Genomic DNA, 20,473 nt, shown 5'->3' on the forward strand with positions numbered 1-20,473 from the left:
AAATGAACCTACAGGCAAAAAGACTGCTAATGTGGGTGAGGAAAATAGACCCATATTCCACACATGCCATTCTCATCTGATTACTCCTTACCTTTCAGTTTCTCACCAAACATAGTAAGGAAGACAGTAAAGTTGATGGCACCTGGAGCTTCCTTGATCATTGCTTCCAACTCTTCCATTTTAACATTCATACGCCCTGTAATATAATATTCTGATTATGTACTATGAAAGCCAAGGAAATATCAAATCAAGTCACTATGGTCTGGGAGAACATAAGATGATTGCTGAGATATTATTAATATTACTAGGCCAAATAAGGCTTCTATATATGAAGGGGCCCTTGATGCTCTCTGACTTTGGTCGCTTTCTTGCAGACATTCTATTACCAAACTATGTAACATCATCAGTGTTAGGAATATAATCTAACGGTTGGGTTGGCAATATATAAATCAAGTAACAATGCTGTAACTGTGTCTTTAAATCATACTGTAAAATGTGATTGGTTGCTGTTTTCCTCAATCGGCCATAAGAGGGAGCCAGAATGACTGTTAGCTCTCTGTTTGTTAGATGCTGGGCTGATCTGATCTGAGTGCCGTGAGCTATTGTAAGTTTTGCAACTGTTAGCAAAGTTTGCGTACCGGACTGTTAATATGATACTGGACTATGTTATTTGGATTATCCCTTAACTGAAAGACATTGATGACTGACTGAATTATCCATGTATGACTTGGACTGTTTGATGGACTCTGATACCTCTATTTCCACGAAAGTAAAAGCCTATTTAAACTGCAGTGTCTCTGTATGCTGGTTTGTGTGTTCTCCAACACAACTCTCACAACGCTTCGCTCCCAAAGGGGAGCTTACTTAATAATCAGTACCCTGAAGATGTCACCTAGTTTGATAATGAAACATCTACAAGAAAAGAACCAAGGTCAGAGAGCACCAAGCCCCCCCTCATTCCAACCCAGAGCTACAAATATTCTCCTCTATCACTTCTATATATGTTCTATAATCTGATATTTCAATTTGACTTTATCTAATTTCACTGAAGTTATTAGAGTAACTACATAAACTGTGTCCTCTTGGGGAATATACTGGCAACTCTTGGCTATCAGCTCTAGTCACCCCTGTGCTACGTGCAAGATTCCCTGATACTAAGGACAGTGTCAATCAATTTTAGCAGGTTTGGCCAATATCGCACAAGCTTAGTTAAAGTCCAGTTTTTCCCATCCATGTGTATGCTGTTCTATGTAATACAGGATCTCTAACCTGGAAGCTGTCTTCAATGGCCAACATTCTGTTGTTCTTATGCCAACTAAGAAGTACTTGCAGTGTGCTGATACGCTTAGGATAACCCCTCCTCCAAAGAAACTTTTTAATAAATAAAAGAGTATTACAGCAAATGACACATTTTACAGTGATTCTTTATCTTTACCCAGTGCAGCAAAAGTGTCTCTCAGGTCAGCCTTGTCAATGAAACCATCTCGGTTCTGATCCATGATAGTGAATGCCTATTGAGGAACAAAACATGAATCAATATTTGGAATGCAAAGAACCAGCAGGTCCCGATTGCTCTTCAAGTTTTTGTATCAGAAGACAGGAATGACATTGTTACAACAGACTTTTAAAAAGCTTCTTATGACTCGTCCTCCAAGTTACAGCTGCCAACCTGAGGGCAGGATGAGAAGTAAGGGATGGAAACTAATCAAGGAGAGAAGGAACCTAGAACTAAGGAGAAATTCCCTGATAGTTAGAACAATTAATCAGTGGAACAACTTGCCTCTAGAAGTTGTGAATGCTCCAACACTCAAAAGTTTTTAAGAAGAAATTGGACAACCATTTGTTTGAAATGGTATAGGGTTTCCTGCCTGAGCAGAGGGTTGGACTAAAAGACTTCCAATTCTGTTATTCTGTTAATAGCAGTAACAGTTAGACTTATATGCCACTTCACAGTTCTTTACAGACCTCTCTAAGCAGTTTACAGAATCAGCATATTGTCCCCCAACAATCTGGGTCCTAATTTTACCGACCTCAGAAGGATGGAAGGCTGAGTCAACCTTGAGCCTTGTGAGATTCATACTGCCAAATTACAGGCAGCCGGCAGTCAGCAGAAGTAGCTTGCAGTACTACATTCTAACCACCGTGCCACCGCGGCTCTTAACTTAGCCCCCAACCACCCCCAGTCCTGTGATCACATTTCAGGCACTTAGCAACTGGCTCACATTTACAGGTTACAGTGGTGTCGTCATGTCACTGCAATTTATGTTCTAGAAAAAAATGGCAAAAAACACCCATTGGATATGCTGGATTCACTTGCTGACCATAAGATTCATTTAACAACTGTGGTGACTTGCTTATTACTCATAGAATTAAGTCCAGTCATGTGGTATCTTGAATTATGACTGCAATGACATGACCAGAATTCCAGGCTATGTTGTGGTCCTAATTCAAGAACCACTATATTTTTCAGAGTATAAGACACACTGGAGTATAAGATGCACCAATATTTTGAAGAGGCAAATTGAAAAAAAAGTGTTTGCACTCTGCAGACCTCCCAAAAAGAGTCTGTTTTTTGCTCATTTCTGCCCTCCCCAGCCCCCAGGAACACTCTACAAGCCTCCTAAAGGCTATGCATGGCCATTTTTACAAAGAGGGTGGGGTTTCAGGAGGCCAAAAATGCTGTCTTCAGTGTATAAGATGCACCCAGATTTTCACCCTCTTTTTTGGCGGGGAAAAGGTGCATCTTATACTCCGAAAAATATGGTACCTGTAAAGCATCCCAGTTGTTACAACAGGTGTAACAAAATCTGACTCCCTGTATAAAACGTTTCACACTGATGGTTACTGCTCCACCTTTACAATGTAGCATAGGGAACCTGAGACCTCAAAGCTTACTTGAGATCAAGTGTAGAAACTGTGAAAAATGCTTGCCACTGTGTCCTCAAATATTTTACACAAAGATTGCTCCACAATTGTTTATTTATTTTGCAGTTTGGCCTTTTGTTTATAATCCTCCTTCTAGACCAGTGATGGCTAACCTTTTTGTTGAGGTGTGCCAAAAGTGGGGGGAGAGGGGAGGAGCGTGTGTGCCCACACCCATAATGCAATGCCCCCTCCACACACACAACAACAACAACAACAATAACAACACCCATGCATACGTGCAGGCCTCACTGAACTTCCGGGAGTTGTTTTTCCCCCTCCGCAGGCTTCGGGAGCCTCCTGAAGCCTCTGGTGGGGGGAAAACGGCCAAAAATTAAGGCCAAAAATTAGCTGACCAGCGCACATGCGTGCTGGAGCTGACTTGGCAATGCCTCGCGTGCTCTCAGAAATGGCTCCATGTGCCACTTGTGGCCTGCGTGCCATAGATTTGCCATCATGGTTCTAGACTAAATAAAGACTCCTTTGCTTAACTTTTTACTTTTTAAAATGAATGTCCTGAGTAGTTAAATAATTATTAAATTGTCTAGCCAGAATAAATAGGATGATGATGATGATAGATGATGATGGATGATGATGGATGAATTTCCACCATCACAAACAAGAATGATTTTTAATCCTTTTCAATTATCTCAGCACAATCTTAACCAATCCCACTTGATGCTTCCCAGGTGTGTTGCACTGCAGTTCATATTATCCCCAGCTAGCATGGCCATTATCCACGTTGGCTGGATATGTTGGGAATTGCAGTCCATCACATATGAATGGCAGACTTCAAATTTCAATCAAACGCCTTTGATTTAGCAAATAAAGCTTTAATTGCTGCTCTTTTAAAATTGCAAGTTATCTGTAAACCATCTGCTCTGCTTCATAAATAAGATGTACTTGCAGCAACAAATTGTCCCCCCCCCCCCTCGGTCTACTGGATGTTATGTTTATTATTCCAGAGCTAGGTTGGTTTTAGCAACCTTGGTAGTAGCAACTGTGTGATCCAAGTTTTGTTGTTTTGTACAAGCAAAGACATCACACGTACAAAGGACAAGGCTTCAACTGTGTGGTTGTGGACACAGCCTTGACTTCTTTGTGTCCTGCCCTCCCTCCAGGGTATTAGTAGAAGACTTCTTGCTTTCCAGGGTAAATTGAATTGAATTGAATTGAATTTTATTATTTGTATGCCGCCCTTCTCCGGGAGGGACTCAGAGCAGCGAACAACTCAAAAGGGGAAAAGGGGAACATAGAACAAAATACAAGTAATTAAAATAGCCAAGAATCACACAACCACACAAGTCAAGAGGGGAGGGGAACTCATCAACCCCAGGCCTGCCGGCAAAGCCAGGTTTTGATGGCTTTTCGGAAGGCCTGGAGAGAGGTGAGGGTCCGAATCCCTGCGGGGAGTTCGTTCCAGAGGGCCGGAGCTGCCACAGAGAAGGCCCTCCCCCGGGTAGTAGCCAGGTGGCATTGGCTGGTAGACGGAACCCGGAGGAGGCCAACCCTGTGTGATCTAATGGGTCTTTGGGAGGTAATTGGCAGCAGGCGGTCTCTCCTAAATGACACTATAGGTAGGAGTATGATGGCAATTGGGACCAGAACTGCCACAGTTAAGCAACACAGTCATAAAGGACAGTGTCCCATGATTGTGTCACTTAGCAACAGCAACTCTGGCAGACTTAATTTGCCATGCTTAAGCGAGGACTACATAAATTGTGAAATAAGGATCTCACATGATCGCAACTTCTGGCTTCCTGAGGGCATTGACTTTGCATGTGGGAAGTTGGCAGAGAACAGCAGAAATCACAATTGTGTGACTGTGGGGATGTCGCAATAGGTGGAAATCCAAAACCTGTCATAAATACCATTTGTCCAACACTGTCATAACTTTGAACTGCTGAACAAGTAGACATTAAATGAGGACTACTTGTAAGCCCTTCTCCCCACCATTCGCAGGTCAAAAATGGAAGTGACCCACTTTAGATGCCAACTCTTCCTCTTTTGTCCTTCACAATAAAATTTCCCACAGGAACATTTAAAAAACAAAGAGCTCCATATTAATTTGTCTTCCCAATCAATTAATTTAAAATCATGAAGCAGTAAATGGAAGGTACCTCCTTAAATTCTTGAATCTGGCTTTGTTCAAACATGGACAGAACATTGGCACTGCCCTCTTCTTTCCTTTGCTTTGCCATTTTGGGAGCCTATGAATTAAAAACAAGAAGAATCACATTAGGCAGAAACCACTTTGGAGTTTCAGAGGAGCTCTAAATACCTCCCATAGTTTTGTAATGGACAGAAGGAATCACCTTGAGGAACAGGAGGAAGAGTCATAACCAAGACTTTGGTCAGATAAAAGCAGTGGTGGGATTCAAAAAAAATTACTACTGGTTCCGTGGGCGTGGCTTGGTGAGCGTGGCTTGGCAGAAGGGAAAGGATACTGTAAAATCCCCATTTCCTCCCCACTCCAGGGGAAGGTTACTGCAAAATCCCCATTCCCTCCCGATCAGCTGGGAGTCAGGAGGTAGAGAATAGATGAGGGTGGGGACAGTCAGAGGTGGTATTTACTGGTTCTCCGAGCTACTCAAAATTTCCGCTACCAGTTCTCTAGAACTGTTCAGAACTTGCTGAATACCACCTCTGGATAAAAGGGATCTGAGTCTGGGACAGAACTGTAACATGAGAAAGGATCTCAGACCGGACCACTCTAGTTCTTTCAAAGATAAAGAGAGCGGGGAGGGAGGCGCATTCAGACACAAGATTCTGTTATTGTAGCCCTATAACAAAAGTGTTGTAGCCCAGCAGGAGCCATTGGAGCTGCCACCAGACTCCGACAGCGAGGGGCCCTATGAGTCGGCTCTGGAGGATGTGGAGGACCCTGGACAGGTTCCGAATCCAAGCAGGGCGTAGAGAGACTGGTTGGCCACCAGGTGGCGCCTGAGCCTTGGACCAGTGGGGAGGAGACAACCAGTGGGGAGGAGACAAGGGAGAGTGATCCAGCAGCCAGCAGTGAGTTGTTCCTGGATGCATGCCATCGAAGAGCTACTCAGCGTCAGGAATAATTACGCAATTACAGGAGGTAGTTGCGCTCGGCTGGTGGTCATTAGGCTCCTCTCCAGACTATAAAAAAGACTGCTTGTGACACGTCCCTCTTGCAGAAGTCAATGCATTGACTAAAGAGAACGTAACTAACTTGGCAGGCTGGATTGCTGCCAAGATTTGTCTGACTTGCTGCCAAGGTTTGTCTGACTTGCTGCCAAGGTCCTTAACGGTTTGTGTGCTTGGCTTTTAGCCACCAAGATTTTGGCTTCTTGTTATTAAAAGTACATTCTAATTAAGCTTGCCTCAGCTTTCGTTACTGGACGGAGGAGGGGGTCAGAACACAAAAGTATTAGTATTCATGACTTTAGTTTCCTACTCTTGTAGGACTAACAGGTCCCTGCTCCACTGGTTTGATTTTGTTTCAACCAGGTACGTTCTTGGGGTGGGGGAATCAAAACAGTTAAGATTGTGGCCATAGTCATGCAATCACAGATCGACCCTACTTTTACCTCTGATGTGCCAGACAAAAGGTAAAGGTTCCTCCTCATATATGTTCTAGTCGTTCCCAACTCTAGGCGGCACTGCTCATCTCTGTTTCTAAGCTGAACAGCCAGCACTCTCTAAAGATCCCTCCGTGGTCATATGGCTGGCATGACTAAATGCCAAAGGGACACAGAGCAGTGTTGCCTTCCCACCAAAGGTGGTCCCTATTTTTCTATTTGCATTTTTTACATGCTTTTGAACTGCTAGGTTGGCAGAAGCTGAGGGAAGTAAAGGGAGCTCACTCCGTTACGCGGCGCTAGGGATTCGAACCACCGAACTGCTGACCTTTCTGATCGACAAGCTCAGTGTCTTAACCACTGAGCCACCACGTCCCCCTTGGCTTATCTATACACATTAACAAAAGATACCAGAAGCATCATAGGTATATAAAAAAAGAGCATGAAAATACAAATATGACCATTGCAGGTTTTTAAGAAGAAGGGAGGAGAAAATATATACTGGTGTGATATATAATGGTAACATCTCTGTTTTAAAGCCAAAGAGCCAGCGCTGTCCCAAGACGTCTCCATGGTCATGTGGATGTCATGACTAAATGTCGAAGGTGCAGGAACGCCATTATCTTCCCACCAAAGGTGGCCCCTATTTTTCTACTTGCATTTTTTACGTGCCTTTGAACTGCTAGGTTGGCAGAAGCTGGGACAAGTAATGGGAGCTCACTCCGTTACACGACGCTATGGATATGAACTGTGGAACTGCCGACCTTCTGATTGACAAGCTCAGTGTCTTAGCCACTGAGCCACCGCGTCCCTATAACATGCCATATAGAAGGGGTTAAATAAGAAAATAGAAAATTAACAGCATGTACAATAACCAGAACTATGATCAAATATAATGCATCTCAAAAGCACTTTCCATAAATCCCAACTTCATGGTAGTTATCACTGATAAAGCACATTGCTTAATAACTTGATATAATTAGCCCCGTTACTAACAGTTAATCTATTGTTAGTAGATTTTATAAGTTCTAGTTTATTATTTCTTTTAGTAGAAAGCGATTTACCTAGTTGAGATTCCATTTTGCCATTAGAGTTGGAGAAGTCTAGCTTTTTAATTTATATTTTGCATTTTTTGTGTCCTATTGATATCTATTCCTGTTTGCACAATTAGTTTCTAAGTGCAACATAATTAATATATTGTTGTCGTTAACTGCTAGTAGTAGTGATTTCAGAAACTCCTTGACATGGATAACATATAGTTTAGTCATTAGATGGCAGTAGTCAAGGAATGATGATTAATGTCCTTTCAGTTTCTCTATTTTCCAAGGGCTGAATTTGTTTTCAGCAGCTTATTTACTTATCAAATTTCTACATTGCCTATTTCACCTAAATGATTCTGGGTGGTTTACAAATAACAATGTAATGTAACAATATAAAGTTTTGAAGGGGGCATGAAAGTCATTTTGGGCATAGTCTTTGGTACACATGATTTTCTGTGCCATTTGACCTGCATGAAGGTTAACAAGTAGTTTTCTCTACTTGAATACATTTTTAAAATTATTTTATTAATATATATGTTCTGTCAGATTTTGGAGAGCAAATATTCTCTATTCAGTTTGATCTGAGTACTGCCTCACAACTCTTAGAGACAAATAAAGAAAGATAACTGCCAGGTTATCCTGGGTTATATTATTTGTGAAATGCAAATTGATCATCATCCTCAGAATGGATGAGGCCAGAAATTTCCCACTCTTGTGGGTAGAATCAGCCCTAGAATTCTTTCCTCCTTTTCAAAATTAAATGTCTCTCTAAGAGTACTTTTAATTTCCACTCACCAAAATAATAAATCAACCTGCAAAGATAAAACCAGAGGCTGAATCAAGCTGTACTCTCTTGGCCAAAGGTTTTGTTTTCTTTTCTTTTAAAATTTAGGCTAGGTTTTCCTTGCAAGAATTCTTTACATTTTTTCCAGGTCATGGAGTCAAGGAGAAAAAACAAGAGGAACAGCTATAAGCTCTAAATGTAAATCAGGGCTACCATTGAAAGCCATGGAAAATCTGAATTAGTTCAGAACTCAGATGCTGAACAGAAAAACACACGTGCACAGTACAGGTAGTCCTTGACTTACAACAGTGCATTTAGTGACTGTTCAAAATTACGACACTGAAAAAAGTGACCTATGATTGTTTATCCCACTTACAATCATTGTAGCATCCTCATGGTCATGTGATCAATATACAGGTGCTTGGCAACTGATTCAAAAATATCAGGGGTGTCAAACTCGATTTCATTGAGGGACACATCAGGGTTGTGTTTGACCTGGGCGGAAGACACTGGGGGGCACACGGCTGGGCCACAGTGGACGTGGCCCTCTGCCAGAGAAATTGGAGCTTGAGGTGGCTATGCATGGCCCCCCTGACCCTGCCAGTGTAAACCAAGCTCGGGAGTGGGGGAGATTTTCACTGGCAGAAGGTTGCAGGAGGCCAACCCGGCTGAAAACGGAGTCTGGGAGGGTCAGCAGCTGCACCATAGGCCAGCCCTTTACTGTTTCCAGGACAGCCCCATGGGACAGATCTAAGCATTCCACGGGCTGGATCCAGCCCATAGGACTTCAGTTTGGCGCCGCTGATATATATGATGGTTGCAGTGCCCCAGGTTTGCATGATCAACTTTTGTGACCTTCTACGAACATAGTCAATGGGGAATCCAGATTCATTTAATAACTCCAGTGGCCTGCAAAGCAGGGGTGAAATTCAGCAGGTTCTGACAGGTTCCGGAGAACCAGTAGCAGAAATATTGAGTAGTTTGGAGAACCGGCAAATGCCACCTTTGACTGGCCCCAGAGTGGGGAGGGAATGGAGATTTTGCAGTATCCTTCCTCTGCCATGTCCTCAAGCCACACCCACAGAAGTAGTAGTAAAAAAAATTGAATTTCACCACTGCTGCAAAGGTCCTAAATGCAAAGTTACTTTTTCATCACCGTTGTAACTGCAAACGGCAAACAGTTGCTGCACGAGGCAATTGCTAAATAGGACTATATGTAGTCAATGACATCAAATTCTTAAAAAGAAACAACCAGGTGGTAGAAAAAAAATAATAATGGTTTTTTTTAATTATTTGTTTGTTGGGAAATGAGCAGCAGGCTGTAGCCATTCTACTCATGGGACAGTAACTGGCAATTTCTGGCAGAAAACTAGCAACCCCAGATGACTGTTTTTTGACTGTTAAGCAAAATTCATTGAACAAAAATGGCTGGTTTTTTTGTCGGCAAGCAAGGATCCAATTGTGCATCAGATGCATTTGAGCATATACAATAAAATTGTATATTGAACTTCCAGAGGAATGCCATTCCTTGTTCTGCTCTGTTGCAGACATCAGAAATTTGGAAAGTATCTGCAAAGCCTTGGCTTATGATCTTCCTTCTCCCCATCTTTTTATTATTATTATCTTTATAAACACAAAGTGAATTTCTTCACTACAAGGAAAGGAAAGGCAGAATTGCAAATATAGATGACTGAATATATTTGCAACAGAAATCGTTTCAAGTCAGGTTGAATAATTCTTCTAGAAAATTTTTTTTTTTGTTTCAGCTACAATGGTACATTGTCTTCTTCAATGAATAGCAAGGAATTCAATGTATCAGAAACATTCCTTAAATAAGGCATGACAGATTCAGTGTTGAGTTTCCAAATTTTTTTACTACCGGTTTGCTCTTGCATGTGCGCGACGCTTCTGCACATGCACAGAAGCGTCTGGGTGGGTGGGCGGAGCCTCCTACCGCTACTACTACTGGTCCGCCTGATCCGGGCTGAACCGGGAGCAACCCATCTCTGGACAGATTCTCTTGAAAGTCTAAAACTTTGAAGGGGATCTGAGATTCAACGTGAATCTCACAAAACTCTTTTTAACATAGAAACTTTTTAAAAGGTACCGTAATTCAACAAGTCATGAAGATGATCCATGGATGACTTTAGACAGAACTAAATAATATTCTATATATAAATATAGTATTTGTACTATAGGAATGTGGTGGCTCAATGGCTAAGATGCTGAGCTCGTTGATCAGAAAGGTCGACTGTTGGTTTACTGTCTTCTATCTCTAATGCATATAAATTGATGCAACGTAAGAAATCAATTCAGTTCCTGTTATCAGTTGCCAGGTTTTTTTATTACATAACATTTGAAAAATAACATACATGTTTTACTATACTTTGACATTTAAAAGTGTGGAAAGTTCTTTGAATGAAAAATTTGAACAAGGCTTTGTTTTTGGAAAACCTATCATCTAAGAATAAATTTTGGCCATATTAAACTATTTTTATAATATATTGAAGTGGCGCAGTAGTTAAATGCAGCACTGCAGGCTACTTCAGCTGACTGCAGTTCTGCAGTTCGGCTGTTCAAATCTCACCGGCTCAGGGTTGACTCAGCCTTCCATCCTTCCGAGGTGGGTAAAATGAGGACCCGGATTGTTGTTGGGGGCAATATGCTGACTCTGTAAACCGCTTAGAGAGGGCGGAAAGCCCTATGAAGCGGTATATAAGTCTAACTGCTATTGCTATTGCTATATTATTTGTAATTTTGGACAAAAACATTGAATATGGATGATAAAAATGTATTTCTCAAGATCTCGTATGTATTTACAAGCATACATTTGAACATTTTTTTGTTCTGATGCATTTTCCCCTCTGATTTCTTTGTTTTGTTTTTAAATTACTCTCTCTTTTTGTTCTAGATCTTTAATTCCAGTTGGGAGAAAAGAAGGATTTCATTTCATCTCTCACAATGCAGAGTTGATTCCAAATGAGACGGACAATTGTTTTTTTTTTTAAGTTCATTAAAAGATGAAACTTAATTTCCTTTATATGATGACTATGCAGGGACGTGCAGTCACTAGAGGCAAGGGAAGCGGAGCCTCACCAGTCTCCTCAGGAAAAGAAAAAAAATTTAAATATATTTTTAAAAATAATTAAAGCCAAGATAGTTGCTACCAGATTCCAGCTCACAGTGGCTTGGTGTCTGCTTAGTGTTAACCAAAGCAGGAGGCGAGAGAACTCGGGGCCTCTTTTCCATAAGGTATTTTTCGCCTTCTAAAAGTTAATAAAGAGTTAAAAGGCAAAGAAGTTCAGATGGAAAAGAGGCACTAATTCTCCCGCCTCCTGATTTGGAAGCAGCCAATCGTGTCTTCTTGAGCACGCTTACGTTGGGCGGGGCATGCTTCAGAGGAGAGAGGAGTGGGCGAGAAGGAGGAGGCTGCCTCTTTGCTGCAGACCTGGGCGCTTGGCGGCTCCCGCGATGCAAAGTAAGTGCCCCACCATCCCCGATGTTGCCGCCTGCTGCCCCGGCCTGCTTCTCCAGGCTCTGCCACTGGAAGTCCCGGATCGCCTCTGGGGGAAGGCTGGGTGAGAAGCGGAGCGAAGCTTCTCCGCGGCCTCCCGGCGCTGCGCAGATGTTCTGCGCAGCGCCGGGAGGCCACGGAGAAGCTTCGCTCCGCTTCTCACTCAGCTTTTCCCCAGAGGCAATCTGAGACTTCAAGCGGTGGAGGTTGGAGAAGCAGCGGCCGCAGGCCGGGTCAGCGGATGGGCGGCGGGGCACTTTGCATTGCGGGAGCCGCCAAGCGCCTTTGCTGCAGACCCAGGCGCTTGGCGGTTCCTGTGATGCAAATTCCCCCCCCCACCGCCGAGGCCGCAAATTCCCCCCCCCCACCGCCGAGGCTTCGCAAAAGGATGCCCAGCTGAGCCTCACCAGGCATAAGCCTCACCGCACGTCACTGTGACTATGAATTCAGATTGCACCTTTTAGCCTCCAGATCACTTTGCAGACATTGTTTTTAAATATTTAAAATTAAGCTCCAGTATGTATTTTTTCTGCCAGTCAAAAAAGGTTGTGTCTTTTCTAAAGTTATTCCGAGAGAAGCAAAAGTAGCATTTTAGAATTCTCCACCAAGTTAGAAGACTTTATCCCAATTACTTTGGGGAAGAAGGAATTCTCCAACAACTTCTCAAAGGCAAAGCATTACTGTTGGAATACCCCAGTGATGGCTAACCTTTTCCAGACCGAGTGCCCAAAGCGCATGCACTCATGTGCGGCCAAAGTCCCAAAATGCAACGTGGGTGCGCCCCCACGCATGCTTCTTCCTGCACATGCACCCTGCCCCTGCACATGTGCTTGGCCCCCATGCATGTGCATGACCCACCCCCACATGCCCTGCCCCCCTGTTCATGCGTGTCAGAGACCCAAAGACTAGCTGGCTTGTGGGAGGCATGCATGCATGCGCAGTGGAGCTGAACTGTGGCAACGGCTCACATGCCCATAGAGAGGACGTGCATGCCACCTCTGGCACATGTGCCATAGGTTCGCCATCACAGGAATAGCTCATTGAAGGAGTTGTCTTGCCATGTTTTTTTGCGGGGGAATTACAGGTAGCCCTCGACTTATGACCAGAACTGAGCTCAAAATTTCCACTGCTAATTGAGGAATTCTGGGAGTTGAAGTCCACACAATTTAAAAGTTGCTAAGACTTGAGAAACACTGGGCTAGAGTAACATCTAGGATTTGATCCAGCGGACCTTTTTCCTTGCTGCAACATTCCCCCCCACCCCCCACCCCCAGCATTTCACCATTTTATTTTGAAAACTGAACTGAAAAGCATTCCTTTTCAATTTGTGGCTCTCTGGGGGCTTTTGAAAAATACAATTCTCAGCAGCTCCAGATTCAGGATTTCTGAGAGGCTCTCTCTGTGCCTGCTTAGAAAAAAATGCCATTAATGTACCTAGGAGTTTCCCTCCCACGGGATTCCTTTTTAATCCAATATGCTGCCATGGTTTGATGCCTTCCTTTTATGGACAGCATTCCATACCTCTGATCATTTTTTGAAAAAAAAAAGATCATCTTTTTTTCCCCCCAGTTCTGCTATAATTAGATGATAAATCTAATCCGAGTGTCTCAGTTTATGATGTCACAACAGATTCCTCTGAAGTGACGGATGGGTGTTCAAGGCTGGAAGAAAAGGTTTTGCTTTGGGTTTTCTGCAGCAGTTTTTCAGGCATCAGAGCACTCGGGTGAAAGGGGAGGATTTGGATCAGAGGTGGGTTGCTACTGGTTCGCATCGGTTCGGGCAAACCGGTAGTGGAAATTGGGCATGGGTCACCGAACCGGTAGGGACGGCAGGCTAGCCCAGCCCCCAAACCAGTTCCCTGGTAACCCATGCCTTTGCCGGAATGATTTTAGTGATTTTTTAATGTGCTGTGCAGCACAGAACAGTTTACAGGCAACTGCTCATGCGCAAGCAACACGTGGTGACGGCACGTGAAGCGAACCAGCAGTAATGCCGGTAGCAACCCACCCCTGATTTGGATGTCTCAAAGAAAAAAAATCCCTCAGTTTTTATGGGAACTATTCGCGAGAATGAACATTCATTTCTATAGAACAGGGCTGTCAAATTTACGGCCCGCGGGCCGCCTGCATCACATGCTAGCCACTCCCACTCCCGCTTTAGCGAAGGAGGAAAAAAATTGTGATATGTCACGTGATAACACCATGATGACCTGAGTTTGACACCCCTGTTATAGAACCCCTCAGAAAATAGAAGCAAGGATCCATAAGGTAGGCCCTACTGGATCCCTCAGAAGACAGTTATAAGGATAAATATAAAAACTACTTAAAATACTTAGAATATGGTGAGTCCATTAAGTTACACATTGAGTAGCCATTAGTAAATCAACTTTCCTCCATAAATTTGCTCTGCCGTGCTGCGAACTTTGATTGTGGGGGCAACACTTTGACACCCTGTTCTCTAGACGGTGTTCTTCGGAACCTGGCATACATAATATTGCTAATACAGGGGTCCTTTTTTACTCAACTGCTTTGGAACTCATCAGATTTGATACTCAATATATTTTGATGTGAAAATTTTATCTGGGTACTCATTGTTTGTTTGGTACTCAACGCACAAGCTAGAACTTGTTGGTGTGGGCTGCCCTGTGACTCACTACATTATTCCTTATGAAAAAAAAATTGCTTAGTACTCATCGTCTATGGAGATTCTCAGTCACCCAGGTCAAGGTTCTTCCAAAGGTGCTTTTTCAAAAGGCAACTGAACTTTGTTTTTCCTTGAGTACATTTGTTACTCATCGTCTTTGGTACTCATTGTGCCTCCCAGAATCAATTAATGATGAATACTGAGGTACCACTGTATTGTGTTCCTCAGAGAGTTGATTCTCTTGAGATGATGTCTTGATATCTTACTTCTTTTTTTACCTTTTAGGGCACAGGCCCATCATTTTTTTAAAAAAAATATTTACAAACATGTAAAATACACATACACAAAACTTAGACGTACACCACATTTACACAATACAATACGAACAGGAGCTTCCTGTTCTTTCTAATAGCAATTGCCAGTCGATATCACTCTCCTTATATTGTATCCCCTTCCATTATATTTCATTTGTATTTCACCATTCTTAACCCTCTTATCTTACTCCTCTGTCTGCTATATTGGCTGATTACCTCTAGTAAGTTTAAACCACTTGGATACATATATATGTGTTAATTCTCCTTAACTACTATTTTTGGGCTTTGTTGTCTTCCTTCATTGATTCTTGTTTCTTTCCTCCATCCACCTATACCATTTATCCCATATCTGGTAGAATTCTGTTTCTTCTTTTCCCTGGATTTCTTTTGTTAATTTGTCCATTTCAGCACAGTCCATAACCTTTCTTATTATTTCATCTTGATATCTTACTTTATCTCCATATTCAGGTGATATTTGTCCCAGCATGAAAGTGGAAAGAGTTTTCAGCAAGGATGATCCCAAAAGCAATAGCTGTCTGGTGTGGGAATGTTCAAATTCGATTAGGGACCCTTAATTCACTCTAGGACTGGAAAGAAGAAGCACAGTATACATTCTGGTTTCTTCCAGGACTTTTTTGGAAGAAAAGGAAGATATTCTTGGTACAGACTAGGTCTGTATTGTACCATTCACCCTGACCAGGGGTGGGCTTCAAATTTTTTAGCAAGGGGTTCTCTGCCCGGTGGGTGTGGCCAAGTCAGCACCATAGGTGGGGGAGGGGGATTGCCCTCCCCAGGCTCCGGAGGCTTTCCTTGAGCTTCTGGAAGGGTGAAAACAGCCTCCCCGGGCTCCAGAGGCCCTCTGGAGAACCGTTTCCAGCCTTCCCGAACTTCTGGTAGGCCCGTTTTTTGCCTTCCCTGAGCCTCCATGCGTGCCCTTACCTGCATCGAAAATGGGCTGTGGGAGGATTCCTGGGAGGGGAGGGTGGCTGGGGCCAGCCAGGAGTGGGATTTGGGGATTCTTCAAACTGCACAAAATTTTAGCTAGAGATTCTCCTGAACCCCTGCGAACCCCCAGCAGCCCACCCCTGATCCTGACATACCAATACAGGTAGTCCTCAACAATTGGGACCAGAACCCCCATTGACAAGCAGGGAGGTTAAGTGATCCATGCCCAATTTTCCAACTTTTTTGCCACAATTTCAAGCAAATCCCTGCCGTTGTTAAGAGATTCACATCATTGTTAAGAAATTGGATTTCTCCATTGACTTTGCTTGTTAGAAGCCACCTGAGAAGGTCACAAATGGTGATCATGTGACCCTGGGATACTGCAACTGTTGTAAATACATGCAGCTTGTCAAGCGCCTGAATTCTGATCCTCTGACCATAAGGATGCTGCAGTAGTCATAATAGCAATAGCACTTACATTTATATACCACTTCATAGTGCCTTTCCCAACCCCCGGCCATGAACCAACACCAATTGCAGCATGCCAGAAACCGGGCCATACAAACAAGCAAAGCCCCATCCGTGGGATACAGGCAGCATGTGAAACCATGTCCCCCCCCCCTTCTGCAGAAAAATCTCTCTCCAGATTACAATATCAGCATGTTGTCCCCCAACAATCTGGGTCCTCATTTTACCAACCTTCGAAGAACAGAAGGTTGAGTCAACCTCGAGCCTGTCAGGATCGAACTCCAGGATGTGGGCAGAGTTAGCCTGCTATATTACTTCTAATCACTGTGTGGCACTACCGCTCTTAAGGGGAAAGACTAGTCCAGTGATGGGATTCAGCCAGTTCGCACCTATTCAGGAGAACCGGTTGTTAACTTTCTAAGCAGTTCGGAGAACCAGTTGTTGGAAGAAATCTCTTTTTGTTTTATTCCACTTTACAGGGCTAATCCTGTAAGGAAGGCAGGAAGGAAACATTCTGGTGTTGTTTCTAGCCTAATCTTTATTGCCCTGCTTACAGAAACTGCCTCTCTTGTTAACCCTTATTACATTGTAACAGCTAAGGTGAAGCGCCCATCAACGTGAGTGATGTTGAGTTGGCCATGCCCATCCAGTAACATGACCACCAAGCCCCACCTACCCTGCTGGTCATTAGGGCAGAGAGCCGGTTGTTAAATTATTTGAATCCCACCACTGGACTAGTTGTTAGTCACTATTTTCAGTGCCATTGTAATGTTGGAAGGTTTCAAATCTTCCTTTGCTAGGTTTGAATTTCCCACCGGGAAGCGTGAAAAATAATTTGAGTGGAACAGCTGCGTGGAAGCCAGGTATTTTATTTTTCAGGAAGGAGGTACAAGCAGCAAGGACACCATTCCTGGTCTAGCTACTAGACTGGGATTGACTAGATATTTTATACTCTTTTTACCTGTGAAGTCTGATATATATTTTTGTAGCTTTGTGCTAATGATTCCGGCTTTTGCGTGATTCCTGTGTTAATGGTTTCATTCCTGCTTTGCTCTTTGATTGGCAAGGAGGTCTTTGCTAGTTCGTGTTTGTAATTTTAACTTTATTTGCCCCAAGTAGGTTTCCCAAAACTGATACTATCTTTATAACCTGTCTTCAGCACCTTTCTTCTTCCTTCCTTGTCTTCCTGGCTTGTCTTTAGCACCTTTTGCTTCACCCTTGTCACGTAGCCTGATCTCCTCTTATATCTGCATTTCCTGTTTTTCCTCCACTATATTGGAATTTTAATTACTTTGGTCTCATTTCTTGGGCTATCTGTTTCTATGGGTTTTTTAAATGATTTTCTATTCCAATGTTTCCTGTTTTTTCTTAAAAAGCTTCTAGTGGTGCCTTTGTTTTAGGATGTTATCCTTTTTTTCTTTTAGTGGTGGTAAATTCACCTTGCTGATAAATTCCTCCCATTTGCTTCCTACAGTAACTTTGGTTGCTAAATGAATGGTTGTAAGTCGAGGACTGCCTGTATTTACATAGTCTGCAATTTTTTCCCCATGCTTTTTTCTGTCTTGTGAGTGGCCATCCCTTGTAATTATGGCTGTAATTATTTCTGACCGTAGCTCTTTGTCTCCAGCAAACCATTGTGACGCTACTGTTATTGAACCTCCATAATTTTAATACATTTTAAAAGACATCATAAAAAGGCAAGGGATGAGGCACAGCTTTTCTGCAGAGTTCATTTAGCATAATTGCACAGTTTCTTATGTGTAGACAATCTCAGTTGCTTTCATTAAGGATATTGCTATCATTTGAGGTTAGGTCTGGTTGCTCCCACCCACCCCCACTTCTTCCCTTCCACTATTTTAAATTCCCTCTAATGCTTCTCAGAGGTATTTCAGAAAATGATCATCATCATTAATCTAGCAGTCATAATCCAAACAAATTTACCTATATGCATAGTTATTTTCCCTTTAGAATGTTACGTAGAGTACAGGAAAGGAGTGATAAATAGGGTAAAGGAACAAGAGGCATAAGATTTAAAAAAGAAAAAGAAACATAATCACCATCTTCACACACCATACCTCTCCATATTATCTTTCATTTTCTTTATAAATTCATTTTATCATTGACTTGCCTCCAAAGGTTGTGGATGCTCCAACATTGCAGGTTTTTAAGAAGAGATGGGAAAACCATTTGTCTGGAATGGTATAAGGTTTTCCTGCCTGAGCAGGGGGTTGGACTAGAAGACCTCGAAGGTCCCTTCCAACTCTGTTATACTCTTATTCTGATCTTCCAAGACATACTCTTCCATTTGGTATAGTCCAGGGATCAGCAACTTGTGGCTCTGGAGCCACATGTGACTCTTTCATCCTTCTGCTGTGGCTCCCTTTCACTGGTTGGCTCCACACTCGGTTAGGACAGGTAGAGGGAAAAGGATGCCACTCTAGGAGGAGACTCTATGGTGAGGGAATCAGATTTCTGGTCAGCTCCAGAATTGAACAAGGGGCTTCCGGTTAGGACCTTTGTGGTTCTTTGAGTGTTTAAGGTTGCCGACCCCTGGAATAGTCTTTACCAGATTGGCCCTGAGATATGGACCTCCACTGTCCATCATGGCTTTGATCTCTACTAGCTTTTTTTTTTATATTTTACTTGCCCTGTCTAGCAAGTAATGCAGAATTCCAGATTCAAACAATCGAGGGACTTCCTGGGGGAGACCTCTTACCAGTGGCTTCCTTTCTATAACCATTATCATAGGAATGCTTGTTTTGAGCTTGTTGGAAGAAAAGTAGAATATCTATTAATAGCAAAGGTAGCACAAGAGGGATTAGGATTGCACAGTCTTGATGCCAATAGTTAACAGATCTGGTTTCTTTTGATTTCCACCCATCTGGCATCTCTGATGATGTGATAAGCAGCAGCTGCTGATGCCAATCTCCCAGACTTGGAAAGTTCATATTTTTATCACCCAAATGCAGAGGCAAGGCCGTGATTATCAGGTGCAAGTAAATAATGTTTGCTTATAAATAACCAGAACAAAGAACATGCTTTTTAACACGTTGGAATTGGGAACTTTAGTTGCAGGAGAAGACCTACTATTATGCAGAATAAGGTGGACGGCAGCAGATGTCTGTATCATGAAAAGAACACTACTTTCAAGCATGAAATGTTTGACCGTCATATACAGGTCTATGGGATTCTCCAGGTCAGAGGTTAGGTGATTTGGGGGACTGTAAGGGCAGGACATGTGGCTCAGTGGCTAAGATGCTGAGCTTGTCGATCAGAAAGGTTGGCAGTTCGAATCCCTAGTGCGGCGTACCAGAGTAAGCTCCCATTACTTGTCCCAGCTTCTGCCAACCTAGCAGTTCAAAAGCATGTAAAAATGCAAGTAGAAAAATAGGGACCACCTTTGGTGTGAAGGTAACAGCGTTCCTGCACTTTTGGCATTTAGTCATGACATCCACATGACCACAGAGATGTCTTGGGACAGCGCTGGCTCTTTGGCTTTAAAACAGAGATGAGCACCTCCCCCTAGAGTCAGGAATGACTACCACATATCTGCGAGGGGAACATTTACCTTTACCTTTAAGGTCAGAACTTGTTTCTTCAAGCCAAATCAGAAAACTATCTTGGATTAGTCTTAGATTCTCGCCACCTCAAGGCAAGCAGTTTGGTCATATCCAACCAATTAAATGTGGCTAGTAATGAGATAGACTGCAGATTTTGTGCCAATGATAAATATGATCCAACCAGAAATGTGTTCACTAGGGCACTATTAATCCTAGTTCCCACAGTCATTAGGCGGGCATCTTCATGACCTTCTGTAAAATCTTCCTTCAAGCTTATCCTCTTCCATTTTTCTTTTAACCCCCTTCTGCAAAAGAGCCAGCTAATATTGTAATGGACTATGTTACAGCCGTCTGAATTCTGAATAGAGGTCAAGCAGGCAGGTCTATGATGGGACCAAACAATGGGAAATACAAAGTGCAAATCACAAATATTCCCTCCACACCAACCACAAAATAACTCTGAAGCCTGTCCCTCCCACTCTTTGTCTGGTTTGTATCAATGTGGCATGCTACTCCAAAGCACATTCTTGCACTAAGAGGAGATAGGTAGCATTTTTCTTTCAATTAAAATGAGCATTACCAAATACTATCTTTACATTACAGCTGTAGCTAATATATTTAGAACAATTGCAATGCACTCAGTATTAATAAAGTCATTCTCATATTTGGGATCATTGCGATGCACTCAATAAAACAAATTCTTCACCCTCTTTAATTCAAAAGCAATGCCTAGAA

General features: G+C 42.7%; 1 protein-coding gene across 1 annotated transcript in view; it reads right to left on the reverse strand.

The window, feature by feature from the left end:
* MYL10 (myosin light chain 10) overlaps positions 1 to 5,126 on the reverse strand; it is a 30,682-nt gene extending 25,556 nt beyond the window's left edge. The window contains exons 1-3 of the mRNA XM_032216828.1: positions 5,043 to 5,126; positions 1,436 to 1,511; positions 92 to 196 (exon numbers count right to left, since the gene is read on the reverse strand). Coding sequence (XP_032072719.1) covers positions 92 to 196; positions 1,436 to 1,511; positions 5,043 to 5,123 — 262 coding nt within the window. The 5' untranslated portion in view covers positions 5,124 to 5,126. The remainder of the gene's footprint in view (positions 1 to 91; positions 197 to 1,435; positions 1,512 to 5,042) is intronic.
* Between the last annotated feature and the right edge of the window lie 15,347 nt (positions 5,127 to 20,473).

This window comes from Thamnophis elegans, chromosome 4 (assembly GCF_009769535.1).
Source record: "Thamnophis elegans isolate rThaEle1 chromosome 4, rThaEle1.pri, whole genome shotgun sequence".
NCBI classification, from domain to species: domain Eukaryota; kingdom Metazoa; phylum Chordata; class Lepidosauria; order Squamata; family Colubridae; genus Thamnophis; species Thamnophis elegans.